This window comes from Musa acuminata, chromosome BXJ2-4, assembly GCF_036884655.1.
Source record: "Musa acuminata AAA Group cultivar baxijiao chromosome BXJ2-4, Cavendish_Baxijiao_AAA, whole genome shotgun sequence".
Classification (NCBI taxonomy): Eukaryota; Viridiplantae; Streptophyta; class Magnoliopsida; order Zingiberales; family Musaceae; genus Musa; species Musa acuminata.
The window spans coordinates 6,895,919-6,911,096 of NC_088341.1; the positions used below are offsets into that span (position 1 = coordinate 6,895,919).

General features: G+C 37.8%; 3 protein-coding genes across 8 annotated transcripts; 1 reads left to right on the forward strand and 2 right to left on the reverse strand.

Moving 5' to 3' along the window:
• Nucleotides 1-2,030: 2,030 nt before the first annotated feature.
• On the reverse strand, nucleotides 2,031-3,065 carry LOC103980998 (disease resistance protein Pik-1). The gene is made up of 3 exons (XM_009397565.3): nucleotides 2,927-3,065; nucleotides 2,731-2,809; nucleotides 2,031-2,488 (listed from the first exon to the last, which is right to left on the reverse strand). Exons 1-3 carry the CDS (start codon nucleotides 2,933-2,935, stop codon nucleotides 2,220-2,222), a joined length of 357 nt encoding a protein of 118 aa, XP_009395840.2. The 5' UTR covers nucleotides 2,936-3,065; the 3' UTR covers nucleotides 2,031-2,219.
• Nucleotides 3,066-4,091: 1,026 nt separating this feature from the next.
• Nucleotides 4,092-7,517, forward strand: LOC103980999 (glucan endo-1,3-beta-glucosidase 5-like). The gene is made up of 2 exons (XM_009397566.3): nucleotides 4,092-4,562; nucleotides 6,306-7,517. Exons 1-2 carry the CDS (start codon nucleotides 4,219-4,221, stop codon nucleotides 7,414-7,416), a joined length of 1,455 nt encoding a protein of 484 aa, XP_009395841.2. The 5' UTR covers nucleotides 4,092-4,218; the 3' UTR covers nucleotides 7,417-7,517.
• A 609-nt stretch (nucleotides 7,518-8,126) lies between these two features.
• On the reverse strand, nucleotides 8,127-14,907 carry LOC135609755 (E3 ubiquitin-protein ligase RGLG1-like). Of its 6 annotated transcripts, none has more exons than XM_065103355.1 (13): nucleotides 14,735-14,907; nucleotides 13,506-13,522; nucleotides 13,227-13,434; nucleotides 11,615-11,699; nucleotides 11,039-11,179; nucleotides 10,743-10,856; nucleotides 10,561-10,658; nucleotides 10,298-10,377; nucleotides 10,111-10,216; nucleotides 9,900-10,027; nucleotides 9,671-9,815; nucleotides 8,579-8,635; nucleotides 8,127-8,504 (listed from the first exon to the last, which is right to left on the reverse strand). In XM_065103355.1, exons 3-13 carry the CDS (start codon nucleotides 13,407-13,409, stop codon nucleotides 8,424-8,426), a joined length of 1,218 nt encoding a protein of 405 aa, XP_064959427.1. In that variant the 5' UTR covers nucleotides 13,410-13,434; nucleotides 13,506-13,522; nucleotides 14,735-14,907; the 3' UTR covers nucleotides 8,127-8,423. The 6 variants fall into 6 exon arrangements, with proteins under 6 accessions (XP_064959427.1, XP_064959426.1, XP_064959424.1 ...); XM_065103354.1 differs by adding an exon at nucleotides 14,188-14,269 and having other exon boundaries at nucleotides 13,227-13,517; XM_065103352.1 differs by adding an exon at nucleotides 14,188-14,269 and having other exon boundaries at nucleotides 13,227-13,522.
• Nucleotides 14,908-15,178: the final 271 nt, after the last annotated feature.

Consider the following 15,178-nt stretch of genomic DNA (forward strand, 5'->3'; position numbering starts at 1 on the left):
AAGAAAAATATCTATATTGTTAGGAAAAATAAGATAGGTATCGTCATGATGTCTCTAGTAGTCCCTAATGTTTGAGGTAAAGATATTCATATGCTTTAAAGATGACCAAAGACTGAGTTCAGATGTAAGTTTTTCAATCTGAACCATTCGACGCTCAAATTAGTCTAAGATAATAATTAAAAATTATTTAAAAAAATAATTTAGCTTTGATTATCATATCAACAATAGCTTTTTATATCAAATAGAATGAGAGAAAATATCTCATGAATATTTTTTGAAGGAGACAATCTATAATCATCTATTTTGAAAGAGAAAGGCAACTTATAACCATCTCCTTTGGTTATAAATGTGTATGTTCATATATCAAATAGTGATTGATTGAAAAAGAGAGCAAGTCTTGATTGACAAAATCTTTTCTATAATAAGAAAATATAATCTTATAAAATATTAAAAATAAATTAGGAAAATTAACCTATATAGATAGATTAATCTTATCCCATGGCATATGACAATGAATAATTAAAACTTATGTACCGATGTGATCGAGGGTATATATGGAGTCAATAAGTCTACGAGGCATATACTTTGACTCGTACTTTACTTCAATGATTGGATGTATCTATCTAAATTATTTTTATGCATCACTAGATTATATATATATATATATATATATATATATATATATATATATATATATATATATATATGCCTTTCGAATTAAATCTTTTATCTAAAGTTAACTTATCATATGGTACCTATCCCACCTAAAAATTTGATACATGTGAGTGTGTCTGAGTTGATTATGGTTTCTAACTTCACCTCCTAAACCATTTTACATCAAGGAATGATGTATAATTATGTTAAAAGCTTGTCTAACATCGTTATACCCTTCTTTTATAGGATCTATGGTGTAATGGTATAACCCTGGGTTTAAATAACCCTGTGTTTTTATATCACATTGATTAGGTTTGCTACAACATCATATCATTGTCATGATCTGAGTAGAAACCATACACATAATGATTTTCGGTATCATGTTCACTAGGTATACTTATGTGACATCATATTATTATCATATTCATCAGGCTCTCATATTTTACTATGTTATACAAATATAATCTTTGTTGATTACCTATGATTTAAGTAGATATAAGTATACATTTTTTATTATTAATTATATCAGGAGTGGCCATCTCCGGTGGAAGAGTTTTACTTTGGCACTCGGACGACCGAGTCACATCGCTTTGATGCTTACCTCTCACGAACAACAATTTTGAGTGACCCAAAAATTTTGGCTTAGAAGAAGTAAACGTGTAAGACTGACACCCAAACAACTAATGAATTCCGATAAGCTTCGCTTTCCTGAAGAGTTTGTGTCGAACACGTCTGGTGACGGAGAGACGATGACGCAATCGCTTCCTTGTGCAATCATAGCGTTGAGACTAATGAAGCCTTTGTTGTCCCTCCATCCTCATTCATCAATCATATACGATGGGTGTTGGGTGGTTTGCCAAGTGGTGGGACACACCGGTGGTTCTCGCTTTCACATATCCAAGATTTCAGATCAATCTTTTCCAAACAAAATGATATTAAAGAAAGGTTCTTTGGATTGTTCATTTGTGAATCAAATGGAGAATTCACATCATGTTCAAATTAAGAACAATCAATTATTTTATTTGGAAGCTATCTTATGACATCATTGAATGACAAGAGGCCAAACCAAGAAAGAATGAATAGAAAAACTATTGGTTTGATCAGATAATAAATAGATTGATAGTAGTGTATTTCATAAAGTGTTTCAGGAAACAAACACATGTTCATTATGAATGAAATCAATAAATTTATATCGATATTGATATCATCTATTTAATCTTATTATTTTCTAATGAAAGATTGATTTGATTTGTTCATGATTTTTTTTTCTTTACACTGAAGAACTTGTTCTCATTTCCAGTTTTTGGTGCGTACAAGTGAAGTATTTTTGACGTCAAATATTTGTTTTCATGTGTGTGCAAAGTACTGCACTGAACTGTGAGAAGTCCCTTTCATGGATTCTTGCACATTGCTCAGCCAAAACTGCAATCTGCTATCATACAATAAGAATAGAATGGCTGTGATGCAACACACGACACACCAAATCTACTACCATAGCCCACTGTCCCCATTCCAAGACCTTATCACCATCCTTCCATGGTGATCTTCGACGATACAGATGATCTCTACATTATTCTGCAAGGGTCGTGGTAGGGCTCGCGGATCTCATACACAGGCGGCATAAGATTGAAGTGAGGAGTCCAGGTCGGAGGGCACACCCAGCCATCTTCCTTCTTCTCCTCTTTCTTCTCTTCTTTTTTCTCTTCAGCTGACCCGACTTTAACGAGCTCGACGTGGCCCATCTTTTTTCTGAGCATGGTGGTCAGAACGATCGAGTCAACCCCGTCGCCGACCACCACGATCTTGTCTCCATCCAGTTTTGCGGATATCACACCTGCCAACGACGAAACCCAAGCCTTAGAATATTAATGACCGACGAAGTCAGTAAGAAGATGGTGGGGCGGCGATGATGATGATGACGACGACGATGGCGGCGTCACCTTTCGTGAGTTTAGAAGGTGAGAACAAGGCCTTCGAGTAACGATGGAGATCGAGAGGAAGATAAATTGCCTTACTAGCAGTGCAAAGACTGGCAGATGCTAAAGAGAACTAATAAGACTCTGTGTTGTTCATTACCAGGCAATCCCACAGCAATCTTGAGAGCTTTGGAACGCTTCTTGGCATCTTCCATGGTCAGCTTCATCACCATCTCTTGCTGCAGAAGACAAACACGACCTTAGAAGAGAGAGAGAGAGAGAGAGAGAGAGAGAGAGAGAGAGAGAGAGAGAGAGAGAGAGAGAGAGAGAGAGAGAGTTCATGTTCTGATGCTCACCTTCACCATGTTGACGGAGGGGGAAGAAACTGGTGAGCTTTGTGAATTGGTTTGAACCTTCCTGCCGACACGGTGTGTTCTCTGGGAGAGATGAGTCGAGGGCTTGGAAGGACTCCGTGCTTTATAATGGAAGAACGCAAGGAAGACGCTGTATCCACACGATTATGGATGAACAGTCTCCAAGTCCAAGTCTTCCCTTCGACAGCAAGTCTTCCATTTTAACGGACAGAGATCGGCGGTCCAACTTTGATCGAGTCAGTCGTCCACTTCACAAGTCCGTCGGAGTCGTCACAAAACACTGGGTTTATGTCCACAATGGGAGGCGCCCCAGTCGCATTGACGAGGAACGACGCGTTCGACGTGTCTCGACCGAGACAGGGACCAATGAAATGATTGACCTGGCAGTCGCTCATTAGCCCACGTCGTAGGCTCGATAAGTCACCGTGCCCCTTTGTCGACTCGGGATGGGTGTGAGCTTCACGGCGGCTGCGAGCATGTCAGCATCAGATCTCTCGGATTCAGGTTGCTGAGTTGATTATTCTATTCCACGCGTTCATATTAATAAGACCATAATTGACATAGTAGACTCAGTCTACCCAAATCAAATCATAGTTGCAATTGACTATTCTGAATTATTCTTTTTATTTTTTGTTTTTTTTCTGTCTCTTGGAAATTGAGCTCCTTCAGAGACTCTACATAGAAAAAAAAGAAAAATAAATAAATAAACAATTCTCCTCTCCAATTTAATTAAAGATATAACCGCGAAGTAACTCTGTCAAATTATTACCACATATCATATCCAAGTCAACCCTAACTCCAAGAAACAGCTTCGTCTTCCCCTGGAACGACGGACACCTGGAAATTTCGAAAAGATCGTTGACGACTTTAACTTAGACACTGGAATTCTAATATTTCCTAGCTACGGTTACTTGTATAGAATCCCATTCTTCTCCACTACTACACTGCGATTCAAAAAGCCTCAAATTGTTGCACCAAATAATATCCAATTCAACCCATCTCCAAGAAACAGCTTCGTCTTCCCCTAGAACTACGGACACCTGGAAACTTCGGAAAGATAGTTGACACCTTTTACTTCACCGCTGGAATTCTAAGAGTTTCTGCGCTCCGATTACTTGTATAGCATCCCATACTTCACTGTGCCCTCCCTTCGTATCCGTTGGCCCCTCGTTTCTCTCTCTCTCCCACACACACCCACCGCCAAATCCACAGAATGAGCTCCAAACCCTGATGAGACATTTGAAATCTCTATCAAGATTCGATCGCTGGAAGAAATGGCAGCCCCCAATCTGGTAAAGGCGCTTGTCTTGTGTTTTTTGCTTCAAAGATCTCTCCTTTTCGTGGATTCAGCGATTGGTATCAACTGGGGGACGCGATCTTCCCACAAGCTGCCGCCTCCCGTTGTTGTGGATCTTCTGAAAGAGAACAGGGTTGGGAAGGTGAAGCTCTTCGAAGCTGACCCCGACATCCTCCGCGCGCTCATGGGAAGCGGCATTGAGGTGATGGTCGGGATCCCCAATGAGCTGTTGGGTGTGTTGGGATCTTCGCCTGCTGCCTGCGATCAATGGGTTAGCCGGAACGTGTCGAGATTCATGGACAAAGGTGGTGCCGACATCAGGTGCGTGATTCGTGGCCTACGGTGGGACATTTTGAAGATTGGTTCGTGTTTCTTCGGTTTCCTGATTCGAACATAAGTTTCTGATACTTTGATTCCTAGATCTCTCGCATGTCGTCTGTAATGAGGATGATTCTTTGGAATTTGCGGAAAATTTGACATGTTTCTTTACAGGATAGTAAGTGATTTAAGGATCGAGGACTTCAAAAGTCCAAAATTTAAGTAAAATCAAGATCAGTATGACATATATCATCATGCAAACGCATATGAACTTCCAAAAAAATTGCATTCTGAGACATGCATTTTAGTTGCATTTCTATGGCAAAGCAACTTGCAACCAGTGACGAACAAGACAAAAGCTTTCGTATTGTGAGTAATAGCTTCTGATGCTGAAAAGGATTAAACTCCAATACTGTTTAATTTGAACACTGCATGCATTCGATCACTAGATACTTTCTAGAAATGTGTTGTAGCTTAACCTGAACCAGACATGCATACCGTCACAAGATTTTCTCGAGAGATCTGTCTCTGTATTTGTTCTCTTAAAAATGTTCTACAGAAAGGCCAGTGTGAAGCAACATTGTGTTCTGATGAGAGTGGAATTAAAAACACGCATAGCTCTAACTGATCAACCGAAACAAAGGTGTGACATTTTTCTTGTAATCGAACTATACTGGTGCAGTGAAGAGAAATCATGTAGGTACTGAATAATTGTTAATTTCAGCTGAGCTGAACAAGTTGGTTTCACAATAGCTGTTGTTCATTAGTGCAGAATGGCATTTTGTTTATCTTTTTTTGTTACTGCAGCAAAAAGAAATTTTGGGCCAAGTCTTTTGTTTTATCCCTTGCTTCACCATTCTTCATTATGTTCCTATATTCTAACTGATTTTTTCGTATGTATAAACTTAGTATAATAAAGAAATATTAGTAAAACATGCTTAATCTTTCTTGGAAATTTCTTTAACAAGCTTTTTTTTTTAATTGATACTAGAAACTACAATTTCATTGATAGTGTTCCCCGTATCGTGTACTACTTTGAGATGTTAAAGTTGTCATCTTCACATGCTCCACAGAATTTGCTAAAATTGAAGTTGCGGGACCAAAATTACCTCCTGGCATAACAGCTTAGAAAAAGCAGGTTCTTATTGTCTAGAAATTCTAAAGTCTGTATTATTTGTAGTAGGCCACTAAGTGAATTAATTATATCTCCATCATGACATGGATTAGCCTCAAAAGGGGTCTAAAGAAAGTGTTTTGACATTATTTACACTGACTATATTGACCTATAGGTGTGGCAACTTGTATGGTGCAAACTTTGTAATGTGTTTGGAATTGATTTAGGCTACACTGTTAGCAATAAGCGATTATATTATGACAATAGCCCAGAATCTGTCGTTGGAGCTACAATATGGTGGGGGAGGGTTCACTTGAAGAAGTGCCATCTCAATGTTGTTATCCCATACGAAGATGGCTCCAATGGTGTCTGGATACTTTTGTTGTGATGACTCCAAGTATCTGTTCGATCGATAATTCTCATGGTAGTAACCTGATCTTGTGCCCTAGAATGCTAAATCTATCGTCTACTCGTAGGCCATAAAGTAAATACGGTAACTTCATTTCTTAACTACCATCTGTGTAAGTTCTCTAATACATGATAAAGTTCATTTTTCCCAGGAGTCGGCTTTGAAGGAATTTTCTTATGTTGAACTTAAACTTGGGAACTATTTCATTGTCTCCTTTATGCAGATATATTGCCGTTGGAAATGAGCCCTTCCTCACAACCTATCAAGGACAATATCAATCTCTAGTTCTTCCGGCCATGCTCAACCTTCAACAATCGTTGGTCAAAGCAAATCTGGCAAGCTATATAAAACTAGTGGTCCCTTGCAATGCTGATGCTTATCAATCAGTGTCGGTTCCTTCTCAAGGGACTTTTCGACCTGAGCTAACTCAGATAATAACCCAACTAGTCTCTTTTCTTAATACAAATGGGTCCCCTTTTGTGGTCAACATTTACCCTTTCCTTAGTCTCTACCAGAGTTCAGATTTCCCACAAGATTATGCCTTCTTTGGGGGTTCTTCTCACCCTGTTGTCGATGGCCAAAATGTGTATTACAATGCTTTTGATGGCAATTTTGACACTCTCGTGGCTGCTCTCAGCAAGATTGGTTATGGACAAATGCCCATAGCCATTGGTGAGGTGGGTTGGCCTTCTGATGGAACACCAAGTGCAAATTTAAGTGCTGCAAGGGCCTTTGTTCAAGGGCTAGTCAATCATGTTTTGAGCAACAAAGGGACACCCTTGAGGCCCGGGGTTCCTCCAGCAGATATATATCTCTTCAGCCTTCTTGATGAAGATCAAAAGAGCATACTTCCTGGAAGCTTCGAACGCCACTGGGGAATTTTCTCTTTTGATGGCCAGGCCAAGTACCCATTGAACCTTGGCCTGGGTAATGCTGCATTGAAGAATGCTAAGGATGTTCCATATCTTCCACCAAGATGGTGTATTGCAAACCCATCCCTGGATCCTAGCGCTGTAGCAAATCATATGAAGGTAGCATGCAATGTCGCAGATTGCACCACTCTATTCTACGGAGGTTCATGCAATGCAATCGGGGAGAAGGGGAACATCTCTTATGCCTTTAACAGTTACTATCAGTTACAGAAGCAGGACGCCAGAAGTTGTAACTTCGATGGGCTCGGGATGGTTACCTTTCTTGATCCCTCCATTGGTGACTGCCGCTTTCTTGTTGGAATTAGTGACAGTGGTAGTCCTGTTGGTTGCACAAATTTTTGTGGCTTATGGATCATGGCCTTGTGGATATTAAGTTATGTAAGAATTTTGAATGTGTTGTAATGTTCAAGCAACTTGTTCTTTTGTTTTTTCTTCTGGAGGTTCTGTGGTACCTCATCGAAATTTCAAGACTTTGCTCTGTGAAGATGAACACAGAACTCTTATACCAAAGACCACCATACATGTTTATCTCAATTGTGTGGATGAGTGCATGCTATTGTCTCTGAAATATTCATTAACTGATTTGCTAGTTATGGCAGTAGCTTGTTGAAGCTTTTGATCGATTCTGATCATTAATTTGCTTGATTTGTCAAAGTGGGTGACAGTCTCTCTTGTATCAATTGTTTGTGCTTGTGAGCATTAATTTTTGATGTTGTGGGCCTTCACAGAAACATCTATAGCTTGATGATGAACCAAACAGCACCTGCATCCTTCTCTTGCCAAGAAGTCATCTGCATAACATATCCACACACTCAGAACTCCAATAAAGAAAGACTTAATCAGAGGCTTTAAGATTCTGTGGCTTTGCATAAATTACTCAATCCACTTTTGGGTTTTTGTTCTCCAAAAAACCAAAATATATTACCTATTTATACGAGTACAAAAATTGCCTCTCTTATCAAACAAAGACTATTAACCCAGAAAGATCTGAGGGTCATTTCCTTCTCAACAAAATGCTGCCCTTGAGGCTTCTAGCACGATTGACAACCGGCAGCGTCCGCCGTAAAAACGGGAGACAATATTCATCTCAAATTGTTTAAACAAAAATAAAATGTCCTTTAAGCAATATAATTCAATATAACTCAGGAACACTATTTGAATGTGTATGGATAGAATTAGCAGCTATCAAGATTACATATGCAGAGTAGGTAGAGAGATTAAACATCTTGAACATGATCCACCAACATTGATGATATCCCACACAAGTAGATATCTACACACAATCATACAGAAAAATTGTGTACAAGTAGAGCAGCATTTGCTTTCAGATGCAAATAATGTCCTACAAGCACCTTACAATAATCAAACTTCAAGCACTAGTAGCTCACTATGCATCTAAAGTTCAGGCATTAGTAGAGCCTTATCTTAGTTGTAATATGGCTTTGGCATATGGGGCAACGCTGCAAATCTTTCCCACAGTCGAAACAAGTCTGAGAAAGAAGAAGACTCAGTCACTGCTTGATCAGCCAATTGATTAAAATAGCAACAAGAGCTTTTGACTTACCTGATGTCCGCACCCAAATGCAAAATCCTTTGATTTCCATAGGCAAATTGGACAGATCTGCAAACCAACAAGTAAAAATCATTTAGAATTTTAACAACCGTAAACCACCATACTCAGATTATTTTTAAGGTCTGTTAGAAAGAGAAACATTGTTCTATCAGCATCTAGAATGTTAAGCTAATAATATACTTGTCAGCAAATACATCCAGTTATTGTGTTTTTCTGCCAATAATGACTTCTTCACAACATTCTACAGGTTTTTTTTTTTTCATAAAACACCTTTCAGGTATATTCCTCTTGTATCACTATTTGCATTCTGTCCCAGAAAATTTCCCCTTAATTTTGACCATCTGACACCAGGAACAAACAATCAAATATTTATTGTTCTTATCATTTTTTGTGAACTCTTTGATTTCTATAATAAAGGTACTTCTATGGATTCGGTGCTGATGTGATCCTAAAGTAGCAAGTCAGCAACTACATATTATCCTATGTAATGCCTTGTTTCCAACTTCCAAGTGTTATGTAGACATTGTGCAAATACTATGTCAATATCATACAGGCAGCGTGTGAGCACAAATTTCTCACACTTTTTATGGGTTCTCCCGTGCCCATTTGGTGTTGTTGTCCCTGACTTGGCACCTACATGTTTGCTAAGCTATCAAAGGAACACGAAATCAAGTCCATATTGCCCACATGGGTGCCACGTTTTACCAAACAGGTGTCATAAGTCACCACATCAGTAAAAGTTCTGTTAAAGCAATTTAAGCAATTTATTTATGAAAGTTTAGAATACTTTTTTGGACAACTAAAGCAATTGTCTAAATTGCTTTAGTTAAAGCAATTTAGACAATTGTGGTGAAGAAGAGAAAGTGTGAGGGAGAGTTGTTTGTAATAATGCATGACAAAGGAGTTAAAAGCAAAAAGTCCCAACATTTATTTAATTTTTTATTTAAAACAACAAACATGAGTCTCAGAAGAAGTAAATAGCAAGTTTCAAGATGACTGAATTTTAAATTTCATTTTCTTGGATCTGGGATCTTCATCACAGCAAAGCATAATCAAATTTGAAATAATCAAAATTATTGATACCAGCTTATCCTCCATAGAACTTTCAGAGGTGGCAGGTGGGTAGCTTCTGGTGATTCCAGGACCTTGCTCAAAGCTACTTGACCGTGAGTAAGGGTTCCTAGTTGGTGGAGGAAGACAAACCCTATCAGGAACTCCCCTTCGTTGACTGCATAATGCAACAGCAGAGTGCCATGCCAATAAAACATTTGTACATCATTAACAGAAACTTGAAAAAAAATTATCCACAAACCCCAGAAGTTGAAGGTCTATTGTTGCTTTATACTGTGTGGGGATTTCCATCAGTGCAGCAAGTGCAAACTCTGTCTCCTTTCTACTGGCAGGGATGTTTCTAGACATTAGCTCAGTAAAATTCACAAACTGCATAGGACAAAATGAATTTATGCTTCACCCTGCAATTACTTTGAATGCAAATGAAACTTTCGTTAGGTGTATCTTGGAACCTGGAAATTATCAAATGCTCGGGAGGGTATATTGTCATCAAACTCATGCATCATATCCCATGGACCATCTCCAACTCCAACAAGAACTATTGACAAGGGATAGTCACTAAAAGCAAAGAAAATAATGTCAGAAAAGCATCTAAATAAGGAAAAGGAATATCTTGACAGTCATGTATCTGATAATTACCTTGCTTTGACTATGGCACTGAGTGTATCTCTCTCCTGTGGACTTAATTGTCCATATTGTGTGTCTACGCTTCGTGTCACCTATGCAACAAACAAAAGGGAACTGTTATCGTGTGACACTAAAATCATTTGAAAACTAGGCATCAAGTCCTACCAAAAATGAAAACGAATGATGCATCAGAGAGTAAACAACATGCACTCTGGATGTAGCAGTATACAAGAAGAATATATACAGAGAAAACTTATCTAAAAGCATTAGCTAACCTGCCCATCAGCAATAATAAGTAGAACATGGTACTGCCCATGGGTGTTATCGACAATGCCTATGGCTGTTTCAATAATTGGTGCAAAGGACGTTGGCCCTGAGTGAAATATGTCGTGTTGGTTCCACTGGGAATCATAGAGAACTGATCCAGATCTGAGAAAAGGTTAAGAGTCATACTGACCGGCTAGCCGAAGATTTGGAACTAGTTCTCTGTAACGTTCAAGTGCTTCTTCAAAGCCATTACACGGTCGGTTATCTGGATAAAAGCTGAATACTTCCTGGTCATGAGTGGATGCTGCACAATAAAAACAATAATATATTTCTATCTTAGAATTCCTTGGTCATTTCCAAGACTAGAAGAGTTTAGATTTAGCATCAGGCTTGACAGCTAAATTTAGTTACTGCAGAACAACATAGTACGACATGTCAAATGATGTAACTAAATGAATATCTATAACCAGCATATAAATCACTGACCATCACCAAACCCAAAGCAAGGAATAAGATTATCTTCATCAAAAGCAGAAAGTGTCCTTCCAATAATAGATATTGCCTGTTCATAGGGGTTTGGAGTATTCCCAATGTCATGTAGGCAATGGCGGTTGAAAGAAACTTTACCTAACAACAAGCACAAAACAATACAATCAGTAAATTCAAGGAGTAAATGAAAATCATTATGTTTAATGATAAATGTGGCTCAAATTAAACATAAAAGGACAGAACTCAAAAATAGAAAGTCTGCACAATGAAATAGTTGGTAAGTACCTAGAATCAGCAAAGCTACAGAGGTTATCGTTCTCCCAACATAAAGCATCTTAACAATCTTAGGGACAAGGGTGACATTTACGAATTTTATGATCAATATCTCATAGTGGACAAAATTTGCGTTATGAATATCTCAAAGTGGAACTAATAAGAAGAAACTCAAGTTGTATTTTTATTGTCTGAGAAGAAAAACACTGTGATTGATTTTATTTGTAAATTAATAGCCAGCTATGTATCTCAAGCATGTACTAAGAAAAAGGGTGAAAGGTGGGATTTGTGTGTCTGAACCTGTCCATTCATTGCTCTTTGTAAAATCAATTCCCACGATAAGATTTGATGATTCAAGACCTGCTTCTGCAAGTGCCTCAGTAACCTAAACAAAATCACAAATGTACCATTCTCAGATTACTCACATAACTAATATGGATCACTTGATCTTACACCTAAGATTTACTATAAAACTGAGAAGTAATTGCAGAATGAACTGAGATCACAGTGATAAAACAAATGAGAAAAAAAAATTAGATAGTTACTTATATTAACAGATGAATTATTACTTTCATGATCTAAATATAATATAGTTCAAACTTGCACAGAAGTAAAGAGAAAATTTGTTTTTATCATTGATGTACTATAACAAGCAAAGAAGACAAACAGTAGCAGTGAACATTTAAATTGATGTGAATGCACTCTATCAATAGATATGCAAGGTGCTAAATTGCAGCAGCTACTTGAGTAATAGGAACATATAAAGTGTCACTGAACAAGAAAAAAGCCTTTTAATATTTAAAGGACACACACACACACACACATATATACAAAAGGCAAGTTGGTCCAAATTTGAGCAAAAGAAATACACTGTGAAGAAAGCATTACATTGTCTTCATGGTGGTGGTCTATACTCTGTAACTTGATTTCTTAAAATAACCTCAAAAGGTTTCTACCTATTAGCAAAGCATCAATCTCTAAGAAAGATTGTGTACATAGTGTTCAAGAGATATACACTAATGAATGCCATTTGCTGTATGATTTAGTGTTGATTAATGAACTATGAAGATCAAATTTTGAAGTAGCATTGCTGTTTCTGAAAACAAATACGAAAAAACAAAAGTCATAGCAAAGCCTACATATTGTTATGAGGAAAAAGCTATTAAGAAACAGCTATTAAGTTTTCAGTTAATTGGTCAACTCAAGAGGTACCTATGGAATGCATTCCAATTTGGAGACTTGGAGAAGCTAATAAAAAGCACTACGGCCATATGTGATGAATGGTTGATATGTAAAGGGTCAGGTCAAACAGAAGCATATAACAGAAATGAGAATACCTAAGATTCATGTCTTAGGAACCAGGAATACATATTCGGCAATGGTGAAAGGAATGTGGCAGTCATTGGAAAATCATTTGAGCCGCACGGTTATTATCAATGAAAATCTCATAGAAAAGTAAGAGTGTGACCAAGAGCAACTTGATAGGTCCGGATGACAAGCTGAACATATTGGATATATTATAGGTCAGGAAGAACGAGTGTGATAAATTAGATTGCATAAGTTGAACATATTGGATATAAAATTTTGCTAGGTGAATTTTGATAAACTTTTGCTGCTACCCTTTTCTTTATTATAAGTAAACTGTGACCACCACTTCTTTCTTCATCATTCTATGATGTTCCTTGATATGCACATCCATCACGACCGTTTTCTAGAAGTGGCAGTTAGTTTCAACTGTCAACCAAAACTGAAGAAACCAAAGAGAAAATTTACAAAATAGCAAGTTTTATTATTCAAGATAATTAGAGAAGATCACATTGCTAACTTATGTTATTTACTTGAACATTTAGAAACAGGAGAACTGGAAAAAAAGAAAAAAAAAAGAAGATGACTTCAGCAATGACTAGCATACTTGACTGAGTGTTTGGTAGTCATCATTGATCCTTGAATACTTTCTTTGCAATCTGTTTACTGTTTCAGGCTGCACATAATTTGAAGCAGCTGGAGAGAACCTTGGAGCATAGCTTGAAGAAGAATGGCCATAATCATAAGAGTCGCGATAAGAACTGTGATGTTTGGACTCTCCCCCTCCCATTGTAACAGTTCTCACTCTTGGAAACCTTCGGACACTAAATCTCTAAGTTATCCTTTAAAAAATTTTCAGATGCTATAGATTTCTAAGGATGGATACCTCCTTCAAATGCTGATCTGGCACAAAAGAGCAAAATTTTAAATTCTTTCCAAACCAACCAAAACGTGTGCTAAAGAAACAAGAGTTTGGCTTATTTTTCTAGAAGGTAGTAGTGAAAATCATAATTCATAATTCCATCCGAAAAATTCATTCCCACGGAAAAGTAGGGCACATATGGTCATTCATGAAACTGGATGACAAAATCTAACAGCAACCTTTTTCAGTACTGTGTTGAATTGAAAGAACATTGAATGACTAAGTTAAGAAAATTCTGCATTAGTCTGAACATCAGTATACAAAACTAGCCACTAGCATTTAATGCGAAAAAAAACCTTGATTCCACCTCAGAATAACACCTCCAAGATACGAGGAAATAGAAACAAATGCGATTGGAAAAGCAAAGCATTTAATATATGCTGGTAAGGTTAGTCATCCAGATTCCAGGTTCTAAAAAACCATCCGACAGAGATAGTAATGGATAATCATGGGATTGACATTAATGAAAGCAAGAAGTTAGCTAGGAAAGCATCATAGAGTGACAAATCATTCGATCAAGAATTCATCAAGAGAATCAAACTCACTAAATTAAATAATACATCAGACAAGGAGCAATAAATTGAGAGAAGGAAGAAAATCAAATTTAATAGGCCGAATGATTGACTCATGACCGACAAGTACTTACATCTGCTTATTGGTAAATATATGTAAAGCTTCTAGCGAAACACCGGAAGAGATTCATACACGATTTTGCCTTACAATCGAACCTGAAATAATATTTTAGTCAACCGAAAAAAGAAACAGACAGCGAAAATTCAAACATAACGCAAGAACTAAGTTCGATCGGCGTGTATCAAAATGAAGGCAACCGCATCATCTTGTGCCGAGTAAAATTTGATCGACTGAACCTTACTTCAGCTCGGTAATCCACAGCACCAAACTGACAAATCAATCGTTGAAAATATCCCGAAAATCGAAATTTTTTCATCATCCACTAACTTTTAGAACGACAACGACAAACAGTAACCAGCAAAGAAAAAGACGACATTGCGCACTGCGAAAATAAAGTTGGATTCTCACACCATTCCCTACCAAGATTTAATCTTTGATCGAATTGTAAGACTACTCAAGGATGTGAAAGACAAGAAACTACTAAAACCCAAAACAGTGAGAAATCATGTTCTCAGCCCAATAATTGCAACTCACGAAACAAAGCCGAAGACAAAACTCACCAAAAAAAGGGCTTCGGGAGAGGCGATTTTATCCACCAGCCAGGAAGATGTGAGCCGCGTCAATCGAAGAACTTCAATCGACCAACAGCAGAACGCTATACCTCCACCACTAAGCCTCGTAGGGGGAACTAACAACAGCCGAACGCAATTCCTTCACCGGTAAGCCTCCGAGCGACAGTCGTTAAGACTCTTATTAATGTCCATTTTTATTGTCTGAAACGAAAAATGGGTATGTAGCACACAATCACAACAGACCCAACAACGCACCGGAATCGGATTGAGTAGAATGACGTAAAATGATGTCGTTCATCCAATCGTAAAGCAGGATTGCATTATTGGTATACCCATCGGGGTTATATAAACGAAAACATTTCGGAGTCAAGTCAATAAAAGCGGGCATATTAAATGGCTTTTGTATCGGGTTCGGGTGGACTAAATACCGGT